This window comes from Penicillium rubens, assembly GCF_028828025.1.
Source record: "Penicillium rubens strain IBT 27055 chromosome Unknown utg000001l_segment0_segment0, whole genome shotgun sequence".
NCBI lineage: Eukaryota > Fungi > Ascomycota > Eurotiomycetes > Eurotiales > Aspergillaceae > Penicillium > Penicillium rubens.
Genome location: NW_026890599.1, coordinates 3,106,533 through 3,124,137, shown reverse-complemented (window position 1 = coordinate 3,124,137; position 17,605 = coordinate 3,106,533). Strand labels below are relative to the sequence as shown.

At 48.7% G+C, this 17,605-nt stretch overlaps 7 protein-coding genes across 7 annotated transcripts; 6 read left to right on the top strand and 1 right to left on the bottom strand.

Moving 5' to 3' along the window:
• Positions 1 to 1,600: 1,600 nt before the first annotated feature.
• Positions 1,601 to 2,041, top strand: N7525_001236 (uncharacterized protein; the record flags this gene model as incomplete). Its single annotated transcript, XM_061211819.1, has 2 exons — positions 1,601 to 1,924; positions 1,976 to 2,041. The coding sequence occupies 2 exons, from the start codon at positions 1,601 to 1,603 to the stop codon at positions 2,039 to 2,041; spliced, it is 390 nt and encodes a 129-aa protein (XP_061071045.1).
• A 918-nt stretch (positions 2,042 to 2,959) lies between these two features.
• On the top strand, positions 2,960 to 3,878 carry N7525_001235 (pyrroline-5-carboxylate reductase family protein; the record flags this gene model as incomplete). The annotated part of the gene is made up of 2 exons (XM_002558129.1): positions 2,960 to 3,509; positions 3,574 to 3,878. 2 exons carry the CDS (start codon positions 2,960 to 2,962, stop codon positions 3,876 to 3,878), a joined length of 855 nt encoding a protein of 284 aa, XP_002558175.1.
• A 246-nt stretch (positions 3,879 to 4,124) lies between these two features.
• On the top strand, positions 4,125 to 5,396 carry N7525_001234 (uncharacterized protein; the record flags this gene model as incomplete). The annotated part of the gene is made up of 3 exons (XM_061211818.1): positions 4,125 to 4,148; positions 4,202 to 4,437; positions 4,490 to 5,396. 3 exons carry the CDS (start codon positions 4,125 to 4,127, stop codon positions 5,394 to 5,396), a joined length of 1,167 nt encoding a protein of 388 aa, XP_061071044.1.
• A 190-nt stretch (positions 5,397 to 5,586) lies between these two features.
• N7525_001233 (putative RNA helicase/RNAse III) lies at positions 5,587 to 10,040 on the bottom strand (the record flags this gene model as incomplete). Its single annotated transcript, XM_061211817.1, has 5 exons — positions 5,587 to 8,065; positions 8,116 to 9,180; positions 9,239 to 9,386; positions 9,446 to 9,698; positions 9,939 to 10,040. 5 exons carry the CDS (start codon positions 10,038 to 10,040, stop codon positions 5,587 to 5,589), a joined length of 4,047 nt encoding a protein of 1,348 aa, XP_061071043.1.
• A 588-nt stretch (positions 10,041 to 10,628) lies between these two features.
• On the top strand, positions 10,629 to 12,165 carry N7525_001232 (uncharacterized protein; the record flags this gene model as incomplete). Its single annotated transcript, XM_061211816.1, is given in 2 exon segments — positions 10,629 to 10,649; positions 10,663 to 12,165. 2 exon segments carry the CDS (start codon positions 10,629 to 10,631, stop codon positions 12,163 to 12,165), a joined length of 1,524 nt encoding a protein of 507 aa, XP_061071042.1.
• A 775-nt stretch (positions 12,166 to 12,940) lies between these two features.
• Positions 12,941 to 14,028, top strand: N7525_001231 (isopenicillin N synthase family dioxygenase; the record flags this gene model as incomplete). Its single annotated transcript, XM_002558133.2, has 3 exons — positions 12,941 to 13,096; positions 13,147 to 13,311; positions 13,363 to 14,028. The coding sequence occupies 3 exons, from the start codon at positions 12,941 to 12,943 to the stop codon at positions 14,026 to 14,028; spliced, it is 987 nt and encodes a 328-aa protein (XP_002558179.2).
• A 578-nt stretch (positions 14,029 to 14,606) lies between these two features.
• N7525_001230 (fungal specific transcription factor domain-containing protein) lies at positions 14,607 to 16,590 on the top strand (the record flags this gene model as incomplete). The annotated part of the gene is made up of 3 exons (XM_061211815.1): positions 14,607 to 14,706; positions 14,758 to 15,563; positions 15,613 to 16,590. The coding sequence occupies 3 exons, from the start codon at positions 14,607 to 14,609 to the stop codon at positions 16,588 to 16,590; spliced, it is 1,884 nt and encodes a 627-aa protein (XP_061071041.1).
• Between the last annotated feature and the right edge of the window lie 1,015 nt (positions 16,591 to 17,605).

Genomic DNA, 17,605 nt, shown 5'->3' with positions numbered 1-17,605 from the left:
CGATGCCCTAGTGCCCCAGCGACAGGTATTTAAGACCACTCAGGGGAATTCCGATTTAACCTTCAAACCATCTTGAGGTCATAGAAATTCACCACAACCTTTTCCGATCATTTTTGGCCCATTCTCACTCATCTTAAAGACGGATGTGGAGGAAGACATTCATTCTCATTGCTCTCCCACTACTTATGTGACTAATAGACAGCGGTATCGGGCGCTCTCGAAAGAAGAAACAAATTGTTATTATACAGAACATAACTTGCTGCTTCAGGAACAATATTTCCAGACACGAGTGGCTAATACAAACCCTTGGTCGTTCCCGCCGCCACCAATCGCCCCCACTAGGGGGCAATGCTCCGACTGGTCCAGGTAACTATCCCCCCTTGTCTCTCCTGCTCCCCGCAAGCCACAATACACATCGTCTCTATGATGATCGACCTTCCCTTTCTGCAAAGAATTTGTTGAATCTGTGTCTATCTACATTGTTTCATATTGGTCTCTGAGTTACTTCAATTGTGATTTTAGTTTGGTCATACCATTCCATGATTTATGGCTAACTGTTCTGTTTTGCACAGGTGCGGCTTATGTGATTCTATTCACAGATGTGAAAGGCTGGGATATATGAGGACAGTTATCGGTATATTTAGGTTCTAGTGATCAATTCGAATTATAATATACCATTTACCATTGAAAGTCCAGACAGTTTACTTTGATTAGCTGCTTATGAATAGGGGGATATGTGTCTTCTTTGACATAAGTAATTACGACCAGTTAGCAACGCGTAATGTCATGAGTGCGAGAGCTCTCGGCACATCAAAGATTTCTCAAGAGAATCAGGTACTGCCGGTACCGATAAATGAGCTGCAATTAATTTGGTAGAGTATAAGCAGGATGGAATCAGATTATATACTGTACGTTTTGAAAGGTTGAGACGTTGAAAAAGTGTGGTGGCCACCTTGAAGTAAAGATTCATTTTCAGCATCGTAGCTCGTGTAAGCTCTATATGAGCTCCATACAGCAATATTATGAATACATGGTTGATGATTTTAATGTTGTCGATACGAATCTGTATCTTCTTCCATAGCGCACAGACCAACATTGAGTGACATCATCCCGAGTCTCATCATTCGACAACACAAGGAACAGAACAGTTAACTTACAACTTACGTCTCGTCATTGTCGAAATCGTGTTCGTTCTACCATCATTGAGACGTAGTTTCAATATATATCCCTGTCTAAATGTCTGATCTGCAAGGATGATCTACCAATAACATATGTTATTATTTTAGGTAGCATTTTGTCTTCCGGCCGGTACAAGCTGACTGGAGACACCTAGGGAAGATCGTCCTTTTGGTGACGCGCCGGCTGAGCGCCTCTTTGTCAACCTCTCCTATGTGTTATCATTGAAGGCGACACGATGCTTGGCATACGTTTTGCTCGAAATCAAAGTGACTATAGGAAGCATCTTCCGTGGCTATCTCTGCAGCTTATTTAAAGACCCTGATGTCCACCTAGCTGTTCAAATAACAATCGACTCACTACAGTTATATATACAATATCCATTCCATATCAAACTCCCTACCAAATCCATCCATTCATCACAATGTTTCATCGACGTCGCCCCGCTACCACAACCACCCGCACCACCAAGCCTACGCTGATGACCAAACTCAAGGGACCAAACGCGAAATCGCGCACTGTCAAAACCACGACGACAACACGCCAGAATCCCATCCAAGGTCATCGCCAAACTGGTCATACTGGCCGTACTGGTCCTACTGGTCGCACTGGACATCGTTTTGGTCACAAGAACGCCTATGGAGCACCTACCCATACTCGCCATCAACGCAAAGCTACCCTTGGCGACAAGGTCTCCGGCGCTATGTTGAAGTTGAAAGGAAGTTTGATGCATCGCCCTGCAACCAAGGTAAGGACTGAACCACTCTGGTTGAACTTGGATTCGAGTTAACATTTCTAGGCTGCTGGAACCCGCCGCATGCATGGCACTGATGGACGTGGAAGCCATGTAGCCCGTGTCCACTGATTGGGAACCTGAATATTATCACGAATTACGAATGATGGGTTAACCTTGGAAGCTTTTGGATTTGTCAATTTTTCGAGGTACTACCTAGGTATGATTAACTGTAGCATAAGCCTCGTGAGGCAGAGTCTTCAATTCTACTGTGGATAGGCTATCAGATCATGTTGCGGGATGTATTCGATTTTCATGGCCATCCATGGATCCATAGATGTACATGTAGGGCGTGGATGTAAGCAAGGCGCCTAGTTACGGCCAAGAGCAATGGCCACTGCAGAATATCGAATCAATGGAAGTGAGGAAGGGGCAGGTGCATCCACAAGATCATTTGTTTTGCAAGTCACGAGATCAAGGAGAAAATAGGAAAGTATGAAACCTCATTCTGGGAAGGTGCGTCTGTTGGGACTATAACCCCCCCCCCCCCCCCCCCTCTTTCTCCCTCCCTCAATTCCCAAAACCTCTCTTCCTCTTAAGCTTTTCCAACGTCGTTCCTTTCCGGATAACTGGCGTACTTCAAACTGAAATACGTGTATCATATCATCTCATTGGAAGTCTACTTTACTAGTCCCTGGTAGTCCTTCGCCTTCAATTGAAGATCTACATTTGCAATCTCAGATCCAGAAATAATGTTGCTTTGTTCCCAATGCCGCACTGACCGCAACAAGATTTATGCTCCGAGTTCTTAAGAGTGATATACGAACACCCGTGGACCCCAAGTTTAATTAAGTCAGAGTAATAAAAATGAAATTGAATGATAGACGTCCTTTCTCCAACCTCGGAATACCGGGCCGGTGCGATAACGCGGGTGGCCTGCCCGGGTGCCCCGCCAAATTTTACATAAGTGCGGGACTCCCCAATTACTCACTTGGACAGTACAACCTTGGAACACCCGTGGACGCTTTCAGTTTCAGCTATATCGATACAATGCCGTCCATCCAAGAGAGCAAATTGGCCTTCATTGGCGGCGGAAACATGGCTGCCGCCATCATTGGTGGCCTACTGAGCAAAGGCGTCAACAAGCAGAACATCTGCGTCTCCGAGCCGTGGGATGTCAACCGCGAGAAGATGGCCGCACTCGGAGTGCGCACCACCACTTCCAATGTCGAGGCTGGAGGTGATGCCGATTTGGTCATCATTGCGGTCAAGCCTCAAGTTACCAAGGGTGTGTGCCAGGAGCTCGGTGGTACCTGGTCGCCGCGCGCGACTTTGCCCGTTGTTGTCAGCATTGCTGCGGGTATTACCCTTGATAGCTTGAAGGAATGGTTGACAACGAGCGATAGCCGTACGGCCCACACTGTTCGCGTGATGCCGAACACCCCCGCCCTAGTTGGCGAGGGTGCTTCAGGTGCTTTCGCTAGCGCGGATATCACATCGGATGAAAAGGAGCTTGTCAATGCTATGCTTGGAAGTGTTAGCAAGGCCACCGAATGGGTGGATCGCGAAGAACTTCTCGATGTCGTCACTGGATTGTCTGGTAAGTCTCCTGCGCCCAAAGCCATACGGCATGCCATCAACACGTATCAATCTGACCCAATTAGGATCTGGACCTGCCTACTTCTTTGCCATGGTTGAGCACCTGGTCGCAAGTTCAACTGCTCTAGGCCTCTCTGAAGAACAAGCCACTCGGTTGGCTACACAGACATGTCTGGGTGCTGGCAAGATGTTGGTTGAGAGCTCCGACAGCCCCGCTCAGCTCCGTAAGAATGTGACCAGCCCGAACGGCACCACACATGCTGCCCTACAGACATTTGAGTCTCTCAACTTTAAGGAGATCGTCGACAAGTCTGTCCAGGCTGCCACTGCTCGGGCTGCCGAGCTCGGAAATACTCTCGCCAAGGCGTAGAAAGGGCAACTCAACAAATATGAATAGCTGGATTCTGTGTAATGATATCCGAGATACTCATGCGAAATGAAGCAAATAAACAAATACAATGACCCCCTTATTTAGGTGGACAATAATAGACTCCCAGCTGTCGGGGGCATAACTCCGACTTGATGTGGCCCGTGCGTATCGCCTTCCTAAACTTGGAACAGCTCAACAGTCGAGCTCCATCTTCTCAGTTCATAGGCATACTATGTATGTACAATAATGGTTTCTTTTTGGCCCTGGAAGGTGAAATACATTGCTTTTACTTATTTCGCTTTACTGCCGCTGACTTTATCCAGGGCGATGACAATTCCGCAGCTTCTTTTGAGAAGACCCTTTCCACGCTGTCGACAAAGATCGCCGAGGCCACCACACGACTCGACCAGCAACGTCAGTCTTCTCGGCGAATCAAAGCTCTCTGGACCCTCTACTCGACATTTGCCTATTTGTTTTATTCCATCATCCTCGCCCTGGTACTAGGATGGGAGAGCTGGGGAATCAAAGAATATGCAGCCATCGCAGGCGGGCCGGTCCTGTGCGTCTGCCCTTAATCTGCACGTTCCCACATCGCTAACTCCAGCTCTTAGGATTTACGGTGTGCGCACTCTCAGCTCCAGAGTCTTCGACTACCGAATTTCTCGCCTCCAACGCCGCCTTGACGACTTCCATAAACAGCGCGAGGAGACCATCGAAAAGCTCAAGGTCGCAACCAAGTACAACTCCACCCAGCAACTGCTAGAGAAGTACGGTGGTGAGTCCCCCAAACCCTCTCCGGGCCCAAAGGGACCACCCGAGAAAGGAAAGCCTGCCCAGCAGCCACAGCATGTGGCCCGCACTGGTCTCCCGCCGCCGCCCACCGCCAACATTCGCCGTCCTCCCTCTGCATCACAAACCCAGAACGACCCGCCATCCCCCGGTTATCCCTCTCCCCCAATCGAGCTAGCCCAGGGCGGCCCGCAGACCCCGCAGCAGTCCTCTCCCCAGCCTCCTTTTCCTCCCCAAACACCCACCGATCAAGCCAGCTTTGCACCGAACGCATTCCCTCCTCAGAGCGGCGAACAACCACACTGGTACGACCGTCTCTTGGATGTTCTGCTGGGCGAAGATGAAACCCAACCCCGCAACCGGATGGTCATGATGTGCAGTGCGTGCCGGCTCGTGAACGGCCAGGCTCCCCCTGGGATCAAAACACCGGAAGAGCTGGGCCGCTGGCGGTGTGGCAACTGTAAAGCTTGGAATGGCGTGGAAAGCGAGACAACAAAGATCCTTAGCAGTTTGCGTCAAGATGGGCCACCCGAAGGAACCTGGGAGCCCGTGTCAAAGGCTGAGGCGGATACCCAGTCCTCTGAGGGCATGGAAGAGGGTGTTATGGTGGCCTCAAGTGAGGAGGAACAAGTGGACTTCATTGGCTCTGATGCGGAGGATCAGAAGGAGGAATCTAAGCCCGCCCCTGTGCGGCGGTCCAAGCGCAGTGCAAAGGGAAACAAGGCGTAGGAGTGGGCTCTCTTTCACTACTTATTTATTTGGAGATGTCGATTAGCTACGTTGCTTCCGATGTTCATTGAAGGCAGTCCGAATTGAAGACTTCACAAATGGTATCTAGCTAAGCAAAATCGAAAATCTCAGGCCAAAATCATACACATCATTCAGAGCACGCCAATCTCCCAAGCTATTAAGTCCGAGCTCATGTGGAAACCACCGGGTGCAACGTCAAGTGCTCAATCGCGACGTTGGCAACCTTGACCTCAGCCTCTTCGGCAGAAGCACAACCCTCCACCAGCGCAATTTCAGTCTTGTTAACAATCGCCGAGCACCGATACGTAGCTACGCCTCCAGACTCGACCCTCTTCCTCTTAAAGACCAAGGTACCTGCTCCCTTCACCATGTTCTGCGCAATGTTGCGCGGATGAACAACATTAACACCGTCGGCAATAACACGCTGGATGTACCACACCAATCCGATACGTTCGACGAATGCATAACATACGTCTAGGTCGCCCCCGCAGTCGATGAATATCGCCCCAAGCACACTCTCGATGATGTCCGACAGGAACTTATCGGCACGCAGGCGGGCGAACAACTCCCACGGATACTGGGTCCCGTTTTCCAGAGCATCACGGATTTCAGCACGGAGACCTTGGTGCCGCTCGAGGCAAGCTTCCTGGGCAGATTTGATGTTAGGGCCATGGGAGCGGAGGAAGCGCCATAGGTGGATTTGGTCATAGCGTGGCACGAGGTTGATTCCGCCGTTGGTGAATTGGGTGACGTGGGAAGGTTCGTCTGGTGCGCATAGCTCCATGCAGAAGAAGGCAAGGAGGTTGGCGTTCACGACGGAATGTTTGAGCAATGTCATTGGTCCCTGGTCCATTTCCACAGGATGGCCTGCTATCACTGCCATGACGACCATGTCGAGGACGGCATCGCCAAGGAACTCGAGGCGTTGGTACGATTGCGTTGATGTGTCGTACTCGCAGGATGCGTGAGTGAGCGCCTCTGTTAGAAGGGCAGGGTCGTTAAAAGTGTATCCAATCAGACCAGCCAATCGATGGTGGTTGATTAAATTGCTCACGCCTTTACCTTGTGGCAGTATGAGAGGTGAAATGTCGTTCGTGAAGAGATTAATCTCCGGCAAAAAGCGATGGAGACAAGCCTGCGCTTCGCGGATCCCACCGTCCACATACGCTGCTCCAATGAGGGATTCCACAACGTCTGCCAAGACCTTGGTCGATATGTTTCTCTTGGCTGTCGAGGGTTCCAACTTGTTCCTGATTAACGGTGTAGTCCATTTCCGAGGAGTGAACCGGCTTGTTAGAACAAAGCTGTCAATACCAAGGTCGAGAGCTGCACGAGCAAGGCGACTGTTCTGGATGAGCTTGTCACGGCTCTCCGAGAGATACCCCTCGTGCCAGTTGCCGTTCCGGAAAAAGAGCTGGCAACTGACGGTGAATTTGAGAACGGAGTCACCAAAGAACTCATATCGCTGATAGTTGGTGCTGGCCTGTGCAATGGGTGCGCTGATAGCCGTAATAACATGGGCGATATCTTTGATCCCGACTCCTTTCAAAATGGTATCGTTCAACCGATGTGCGACCAAAGATGCTTCCAGCCGGTCTAGAATGGCCGAGATGAAAAGTCCAAACACAGCCTGTTTTGCTGGGAGCTTGTCAATGACGCAAGCTGCTGCAGGCAAAATGTAGGACTTCTTTGGTGCGTCCGCCTCTCCGTCTTCGGCGATATTCGTAGCCGGCATCTGCAGGAGATTTCGCCGACGGGGGAGCGATGAACATTCCACTTCAATAGGCGACGACTTCGATACATCGGCTGGAACGTTCCATCTGTTGAATAGCCGTGGCTCGCTGAATTTGGACTGGTCACGGACGATACCCAGAGGCGGAGCAATTGGGTCCCTCACGTAAACATCCAGCGCAGGCTCTTTCCCTTCGTGGACAGCAAGCCATTCTCCTAGGTGCTCATGTGAAATGTCCGGGATGAAGAGAGCCACAAAGTCGCGGTCGTCTCCCCGCTGTCGCGAGCTAGGGGCTTGTAGATAGAGCGCTGTGCTTCTTCTCATTTGATCCAGTGTCTCCACTGTCGTCTCAAAACTCGAAATCTGCGGATCAAAGTGAAGTTTCATGCAGGTTTCGGAGTCCCAATAGAGAGGAATGGGTTGCGGCATCGGGGTCAATCTTGGCAAAATTAAGCAGATGGCGAGATCTTTATTGACGGAACCATTGCTGCATATTCTCAAGCGTGTCTGGCAAAGCTGACCCAAACCCCAGCCTTGTGCAAGGTCTACATAAGGGTCATACTGCTCCGCAGCTTGCACAATGGATGGGAGAACAGTCTCCTCTGAGCACCTCAGCTCTGGTTTTCGTGTCAATGGCAAGAGATTGTCATTGACCAGCCCATACGCATGCAAAGCTTTATAGGCTTGGAATGCAGTCTCCTTCCTGGCTGCCCGCTCTGTCCGCCACCAGGCTTTCCCTGTTGTCCGTCGGACCGTGGGGTGAACAGAATTTGGCAGTGTCACCGTACCTAAAAGCAGTCCTACACTGTTTTCCTGGAAGGAAAATAATGGTAGGTTGTTAGAGTACTCATCAACTGGTAACACTGCGCAAAAGTGATACAAATGCTGCAATGCGTCGTCTGCCGTTAACAGGGCACTACGGAAAATGATGTTAGCAATGTCTTAGAAGGGATGAATTGCGATTACCTCGTCTTCTCCACCCAAAGTCTCTCTTTCACATGCTCTTCAGTGGCTTCGAGGTCATAGACTTCCCGACGCCGTCGCTCGTCATCCTGATACGCTTTGATCATAGCTTGCTCCAATTCCTGCCACTTGTGCAGGTTCAACAACTCGTCCTCGTTTGAGATCATGAGAGCATATGTAGATTCTCTATGACGAGCACGCCCGCGCCGCTGCACAAAGGACTTGAGGTTCGCAGGCTTGTCATAACAGATGACCAAACTGCATGCACTGACGTCAATCCCTTCCTCGAGAACATCAGTGGTCACAATGAGGTTTTTGCGGCCAACTTTGAATTCATCAAGTGTATCTCGTTGCATATCCCGATGAAGTAGGTCACCGAGGCAGCCCTTGCGGTTTCTATCGCTCGACCAACCAACATAAGCGGCACACTGAAAGCGATCTCTGGTTTTGGGATGAATGGATAGAATGCGAGCTAACACACTGACAGTTGCTCTCTGCTTGGCAAATAGCAGCCCGGAAAACCCAGGCCTATCCATTTTCTCAAGGAAGTTGAGAAGCATTTCAAGCTTGACGGATACGTGATTACTCTCCTCAGCTGAAACTGGCGCCGGCATTGCAAGCAGCAGTTCCAACAGGTAAATTCTCTCCATTTGGTCCAAATGTGACATCTCACTAGCATCTTGCATTGAACGCTGAAGTTGGTCAATTGAAGCGCTGATGAAAAAATCAACAGCCCAACCTCCCAGCTCCTCATAAATGTGACAGCTGCGTGCCTGGAAATTCCTCAGTTGCTCGCTACAGAAGGTTTTACCTGTAGTGAGGGCCTTGGTCAGCTCCACCGTGTGATCCTTTGACCGCAATGATTCGACCCAAGGGTCATCTTCTATGTTATAGGCCCTGCAACATTCTATGAGAGGTAAAAGTAGTCGACTCCCAGAACCATAATGCGCTTCGTCAAAACTTATGTAATTGACACGCTCAAGGTGAGGGCGATGGGTGTTTTCCAAAAGCTCAGTGCGATGGACGCGTGGAGTCTTGCATATTGCGTTCAAGTTGGATTCGATTGTTCTGAAAAAATATGGTCAGTTATTGGAGAGACTCAGCAGAGTGTAGTAGATCGCCTCACTCAAGCTCATTCTGGCTCGACCGGACCACTGGACTAGCAGTGAGTCCCAAAATTCGAGGTACAGCATTTGGGCCTGACCTCAGCAGGGTAGGATGGTAGTGATTTTGCATAATCTTGTTCGCCGGATGGCGTTTTGTGCAATGATGAGCTGTATTATGTATTAAGTATTATTAGTATGAATTCTGGGATGCCTTGAGTGTCACATACCCTCATCAAAGACAAGGAGAGCAAGTCGGGACATGCGAACAAAACCATGGCCCAAGGCATCAGCAAGGACAGCATATGTTGAGACAACCACACGGATATCCTTGAGCACTTTGTCCCAGATACCTTGGTCAGTCCATCGATCAACATTGTCCAGACCAGTTAAAATTTTGGTTTTCACAGAGAGGATCTGGCTAGTGATAACTTCATGCTGTTGAAGGCTCAATGCGACAGTCGGGGCCAAAAACCAAATAAGCTGTGCCACATGTGAGCTGAGAATATATAGAAGAGTCATCAAGTCTATTCACTTTGTCTGGAGAATCGGAGTTCTCAAGCTCATCTATGATCCGAAGAATGGCACTAAAGAAAACAGTCAGGAAAACGTGCCGACAAAAGGTAAAGCTGGAAACATGCATATGAGTTTTTCCACTCCCTGTGTCCATCTATAAAATAGTTCAGCATCTTCCGAAGTCGTAATCTCGAGAAACGGACATACCGCGACAATGATATTTTCCTTGCGGCTAGCCTCTAACATTTCGAGTTGGTACCCACGAGACCGGTAGGCAGCACCATTACTACTCAGGCCTGTGGAATCCATGATAAGCAACAAGTCTCAAATGAGACCGTTAATGGAAAGACCAGTACAAGAAAATCAAAGACAAAGAAAGTTGAGATGAGAGAGGAAAGCCTAAGACAGCTTGTTGGTGGGGGGAGGGTACGGCTTCCCGCAGCGGCCAACGCGCAGCTTTGGTCCAATGACTGTCGAGACCCGTCCCTTTCCCTTTTGGGTGTTTTTGTATACTTCAGTTTGATTTTCTCCTCAACTCCTCAACTCTTCAACTGAATCTTCCATCTTCATTCTCTCTTTACTTCATCCCTTCCCATCTCATATTTTCAAAGACGCTCATAATCTTCAACATTTCACTTCCTGCCATTTTCCTACCATCTTTCTTTCCTTCTCTATCAAAACTGACCTTTCTTCTATCTCTTTCCCAGTCCCCAGCAGCACTTTGCCTGTTGTGACCTCTCCATTTCGGAAGAAAATCCAGCGGAACCCGTTCAAGTCCAAATTACCTGCCAATCAACACCTGTCTTGGTGCCATCTACCTTTTATCTCCCCCCGGGCTTGTAGGATGGCCTGCCCTTCCACGAGAAATTTTGAGGACTGACTGAGTGCGTTGTCGCAATGGCGCGAGAGGTGCCACCGGTGGATTCAACAGGAGTGGGACAACAAATGCAACGACCCAGTTGAATGGCAAGAGGGCGATGTCCCTGGACTCACCCCAGGCAACTTGTCAAGCCAGGAAGACATGGCCTCCCTTCGTACCTGGAAAATTATGAATCCACCTGACCGCGCCTCTATTGAAGCAGAATTGGATGCGAACATCAACCAGCATAGGTGGAACCCCAAGAATGTCCGCCTGTCCGATGCAGGTGTCATCTACGCCCTTCTGACCTTGCCTGCGGAGTATCGCATCCGATACCTGGCGTACGACTTTGATAGGCGAGGGGACGTACGGAAAGAACGAGTTCCAAAAGCACCCACTGTTGCTTTGTACCAGAATAACCAGCGGACGCTTGTCGCCTGGAAAGGTGTTTATGTCTTCACAGGGGGGTACAATGATGCTGGATGGTTGCTGGCCGACAATTACCCACAGTGGCAACCATTTTTCCAAGCCGGTCTGGTGGTCGCATCGTCTCATATAAAGACATTTGATACCCTCAATGTTCAGTTGACCGAGTATGAGCCAAAGAAGATCTTCCTCCGCGATTCCAATATTACGGAGGATATATGGAAACGTGCCTCTCAGTGGTACGGGATCTTACTCAGGGGATGCAGCGATGTTTCGGGATATTGCCTTGTACTGGCAGGGCAGAGTGTATCCGGGTATCAGAGGATGGGACTTCTTTTTGGGTTCAATACCTTGATTGGTCCCGGCGCTGACGCCGCCGACAAGAATGAAGCAATTCAACAAGCCCAGTGGCCTTCTACGGCCTGGAAAAATAAGTTGTCTCCAGATGCGGGGTTCAAGCGGCAGACGAGCGACTTCATCAACTTTATCAGGATCCAGTGGGGGCAGTTGCCGATTCGACAAAAGAGAACTGAGGGTAATACAACCTGCCGCAAACGCAAGAAACCAGACAGCGGCAACGAAGCTCAAGATCCCCTCCCATCATCATCACACTCATCATCGACCGGGAGCGAAACGGTAAACGAGAAAAGTCTAAACCAGACAGTTTACGACTCCGATAACTTGGCTACATTCAAGACACTTTGGGCCGAGCTAGCAGACGTCGAATCGCCTCCCAAATACTGGGAGCTATTCACGGCCGTCGGTACAATGGAGACCATGCATCAGAGGTGGCGCCACAACAATATTGCTGTTAAACTGGTCCAACACAATATCCCACCATATGACGCCACTGTTATCCATGACCTTATGCAAACCTTGAGCCCAAAGCTTAGGTTCTTGCTTCTAGGCATTCACGTCGACGAAGATTGTCTTGCTCTTGAAAATGCTTTTAGCTACAACTCAGCCATGGTTTTGTTTCAGCAACGGGTCAATGCCCTTGAGGAGGGCCCCGTTAAACAGGCCTACATGAACATTTACTTCTACTTTCGTGCCCTCACCCTCCCCAAATCCGAGACCCCACAGCTGTCCATTAAGTTGGAACTGCAAGAAGAAAGTGACAATGGTCCTCGACAGTACGTCGGGATCTAATTTCTGAACTTTTGGGCGTGACAAAGAAGCTTCCCACACTTTATGCAGCAAGCTCCGGTTCTGAGCGGATCCTAGCGCAAGATCGCACACCTGAACGAGCAGCAGGTACAACATCGAATATTATCCGTTGGAACCAGGTTTAGCGTTGTAACGCTTTCCAACGCAGACAAAGTCAAGAAAATGGGAGCGAATGTTTGTCTTGGTGCCTTGACATCCATGTTCAATAATTGTGATGTTAGTGTTCTGCTTTGTATGATGTCCATTGAATATAAAACTATTTCATTAGTCCCAATAGCTACATATGTAGCATGGATTCTAGTCTGCCAACCAGATTCGCCCCAGTAACCCATATATCGGTTTTATCAAGGGGACATCAGAGGATAGTTTCCTGTCTCGACTTGAGAAACAGGAAGGTGATCCACTATGGTTTCCCATTCTTATTGGAAGAAGCGTTGTTGGGGTACTCTTGGCGTGCGTGTTACCCTTTTTGGAACGCCTTTGAGCGACTTTGGCTCCGTGAAAGACGAAGATAGAATGGCATCTTGGAAGGTAATCCATAGTTTACATATCTGTGTGGTTATACATCCAATATTACCTTCCAAGTGAAGTTATTACCTGAGACCTTAAATTGTAGGCCCTCATCGATGATCGAATATATATAGTCCAATAGGATGACCTTCTGTTTTTAAAATCTTCACTCATATCTCAAAAGCTCAGCAAATCCCTATCTCAAACGATAATTCCAAACACATCGCCCAAAGCAACATCCAAAATCATGTCGCAAGCTCTTGATCTGTCCCTGTTGAAGGGTTCTCCTGAGGAAAGAGATGAAGTTTCGGCAGCCCTCCTAGACACACTCAAAACGCGTGGAGTGGCCAAGCTAAAGAACCACGGGCTCCCGGAAGATCTGATTGCTGAGATGTTTGACTATGTAAGGTTTCTCGAACCAGGGATTGTATGTCCACTGACTGTTTTTGCCAGACCCGTCGATTTTTCTCTCTTTCACTAGAGGATAAGATGACCGCCAAACATCCGCCCGAGGCAAACCCCAACCGTGGATATAGCTACGTTGGTCAGGAATCGGTCTCTTCTATTAGTGGCTATGAGAAAGGCCTCCCTCAAGGGAAGACTATTCGGGATATCAAGGTGAGTGCTTCCTCTATGACCCGCCGTGAAGATCCATTCTAACAAGCACAGGAAACTCTGGATATGGGCTCCCCACACGACAGCCTTGTTGACAACATCTGGGTAGCCGAGGAGAAACTTCCCGGCTTCCGTAAATTCATGGAGGATTTCTATGAAAGCTGCTTCAAGGTCGAGTTGGAGATTCTCGACGCGCTGGCCCAGGCCCTTGAGATTTCGGCACCAGATCTCAGACTTCTACACAACAAGGCCGAGAATGAGTTCCGCCTGCTTCATTATCCAGCCGTACCAGCATCCGCTCTAGAAGATGGAACCGCCACGCGCATTGCAGAGCACACAGACTTCGGCACGATTACCATGCTGTTCCAAGATTCCACGGGTGGTCTGCAGGTCGAAGACCAGACAAATCTGGGGACCTTCCATGATGTCGTCTCAGGTGGAAAGTCGGAGATTATTCTGAATATCGGCGACTCACTTCAGCGCCTGACCAATGACACATTCATGGCTGCGTGTCACCGGGTGACTTATCCGCCCACCGTCAAAGTGGGTTCTGACGTGGTCATCCCCGAGCGCTATTCTGTCGCCTATTTTGCGAAGCCAAACCATATCGCTTCCTTGTTCCCATTGAAGAAGTTCATCACGCCTGCTACTCCGTGCAAATATGAGGACATTACGGCCTGGGACTACAACAATCTGCGAATCGCCAAGTTGTTCTCCTGAACAAGAGTCCGATCAAGGTATGACATCTAGTTATGCATGTATTTATGTACTCATGTTGCCTTCAGACCGGGAATATTATCATCGGGCCTCAGCTATGTTTATAAGAGGTTTTGCAGTGTAATTCATTTCTTTCTTTTTTTTTTTTTTCTTTTCGAGTGAACATGCCAATGTGCCTTGCATGTGATGTGTCGATTAGTGCTCGGCGCGATGAATATCATTTAAACGTACAAGATTTATTTTACTTCCACACAACGTTAGAAGATGACCATCAAGACTCTTAACGTTGGTTCCCGAGAAGAGGGGCAATAATCCAACAGGCAAGAAGTTCCCGGAACGAGCTAACGATTGCTTCTTGCGAGCCAGAACATTTTACTTAAATAGAGTTGTAAACCGGAATTTAATGATTGTTTGAAATTCTTACTATGCATGGTGTATAGAAATTAATACCAAATCATTCGGCCCGGCCAGGTTGTGCAGGTGTGATATCGATATCGGAATGACATTCCCATTTGAGTTTTGTCCTCGAGACTCAGTGCCCTGTATCAGAACCACGACTTCACCGAGGTACAACCCTCGAAATGCAAGAAATCGTTCAGTTAACGTTTATTCATGACAAGGAGGATATTCGATGGTTGAATGCGGGAAATGCGGCCAGGCACCGCCACTCCATCTTCACAGGTTCGTCTTTGATCGCAACTTCCATCAGCTAGTTCTGACAATGTCTGGCAGATGTCGAACGTCGAGAGATGACCCTTCAGCTCGTATCTTCTGTACCACATCAGAATCCCGACCAGGCAATTGTTGATCTGGAAAGGTTTGACTCGGATACCAGTTGCTCGGAACCATTCTCGCTTTTTCGGGGTCCTTTCGGTGCTTTCAGATGTCCAGAACCACACCCGGTTGGCCTATCACATACCAGTAGAAATGAGCAGCCGCCTTCCCCCAATGACTGGCTTGAGCAGCTGGAGGAGCTGCCAGTAGAGGAGGATTTTAGTCAGAATCCGTTCAGTCTAGATGCCTTCGATGCTTTGAATGCAGATTACAGTGCCGATTTGCTGCCAGATTGGCCGAGTCCAGAGCCGCTTCAGAGTATTGGAACAACTTTCCACGAGCCGAGTCCACAAGCAGGGCCCAATCCATACTTACACGTGGGAAATATCGAAGGCTGGAGTCTCCTATCACATTACAAAGAGCGAATTGTCCCATTGATCTCTCCTTTACGGCGAGGAAAGGAGACACCTTGGATGAGCCTGGTATTACCATGCGCGATGGCAACTTTGGCAGACCTGATGCTGAATGGGTCTTCCAACCATGCACGGCTTGCCCTATTAAACGCCGTATGGAGCACAAGTGCCTTTCACTTGGGGAACAATTCAGTGAATTGCCTTCAGCAATGGACAGTCTCGGGAGGGACCTACTTGGCACGGGCTCAATACCACTTCCAACGATGCATAGAGGAAAGCTGTATCTCGGTTACGAAGACGAGCAAATATAAGGAGATTCTCATGGCAATGCTGAGTCTCTCAAACGTCTTTGTATGACATCAGCACGGATCCACGGTACACCGCTAACATTCTGATGCAGATGATAAAAGGGGACCCGGAAATGCGACGCGCCTATCTCGTCCAAACAGAGAAGCTCATCTGTGTCAAGGGACTCAGTCAACCGGCCCTCTCAGCCAACAAAAGAGCATTGCACCACTGTTACGCTTATATGCGCATTATGGCCGAGACAACATGCATTGCTGATAGAATGAGCGTCAATTTAACCGGGACAAGTGGTGCTTTGAACGACAACACAACTTATGGAGGAGACTTCCGTGTCTACCCCAATCTAATATTTTCGACGACCACAATGAGCATGGAAAAGGACCCCAACATGGCCCAACGTGACCTCCACCTTGCGATACCCGGCCGATGGAGCTCAACGTTGTTTCCCACATTATACGGAATCGACGAAATATTTCTCATGTTACTGTCCCAAGTGATCCGCCTTGCCAACGAGCGAGATTTGTCGATGATGTCTGATGCAACAGAGAGTCGGCTCAGTCTGAAGGAATTCTGGACTCGAGCAAAGGGCCTGGAAAGGGCCATCGATCATTTGCTATCGGCTACAGACCCCAGTTGCGCTCAACTCCATGGTGGAGCCCTCCCGGTGGTCAAGACTGCGACAGCACAAGCAATGTACACCGCACTATCAATTTTCTTCCATCGCCGAATATATGAAATTGATCCCACAATGCTGCAGGGCAATGTGAATGCAATTCGGGGCTACCTAACCCAAATTCAACAAGAGGAAAGGGATCAGAAAGGCAGTAACAATGCTGCGCTGATATGGCCAGCTTTTATCACTGCTTGTGAGGCTGTTAGCTCCGAGTTACAGTCATTCTTTTCCTGTTGGTTTGATAATTGCGCTCGGACGACAGCATTAGTTCACGCATCTACCGCTAAACAGATATTCGAGACAATATGGACGAAAAGGCGCAATGGGAGCATTCAGGGAGAAACATATAGCTGGCCAGATATTTTGCGGGATGGGGATATCAAGTTTATGTGCATATAACTACTGCATATGTAGTGACGAAGAAGACACGAGAGACGACACTCCATGGATGACCGTTGCTTGAGCCATTATTGGAAGTTCAAAACACAGAACCGCTAGTCCACATTTGGCTAGCGTCTGTGATAGCACCCGGCGTTAGGACTATAGTTTATCCGCTCTGGACCGTTCCAGCAGAATCTCAAAAAGATCTTCAGCCTGAACCCATTGACCCCAGATTATGTATGTAGTTATATGGTGTCTACCTACCTACCTTGGTACATAGGTAAAATGTTGAATCAAAGGGGGAAAATGGCCCTTAACGGTATGGATACATAAAAAAGTACATATGTCGTGCTACACTTCCATTTACTTAGTGCACCATTGTCCCTATTGCTCTTGGTTACATCGAAGGGGGTAGGTTATCTTTTCCATAATTTCAAAACATATACATGTACTGTACTACTATTAGCTATGTAGAGAGTTGAGGGAAAGTATATCTTATGAATTTTGTGTCTTTTGTGGTTTTTATGGGCCAAACAAAAGATGTCTAAATCTGGAAGGTTTACAGGAGTTTATTGTTGGGGCGCAACATCAGACCAGATATCTCCAACAAACCCGGAAAGTACCACCTGGGCATCTATCATCCCCACGATTACAAAGTACATCAGGGCCTGGCCCTCTAGGGCTGGCTAATTATTATTAGTCAAATCCTCGGGCCAGACCACTGCGAGTGTATAATTCAACATTCCTCCCGAATAATCTTCTTCTCCATCTAGAAATGGCCATTTTGTCAGCGCAGTCATAATCGTGAACACCGGAATCCAGCGCGCCTCGGCGTATTCCGCCAATGAATTACTTGTTGATCTCTTCGTGAGGGGCTTCCCCGTTAATGACTTTCCCCGCACGCCCCGGATTTCTTTGCTGGATGGCCAATGAGAAAGTGAAGAAATACAAGTTCGCGTCATCTTTTCTATATATTCTTTCCTCTTTAAACTAGCATATGGAAAGAATAGCCCCAAACGTACCTAGGTGCCTA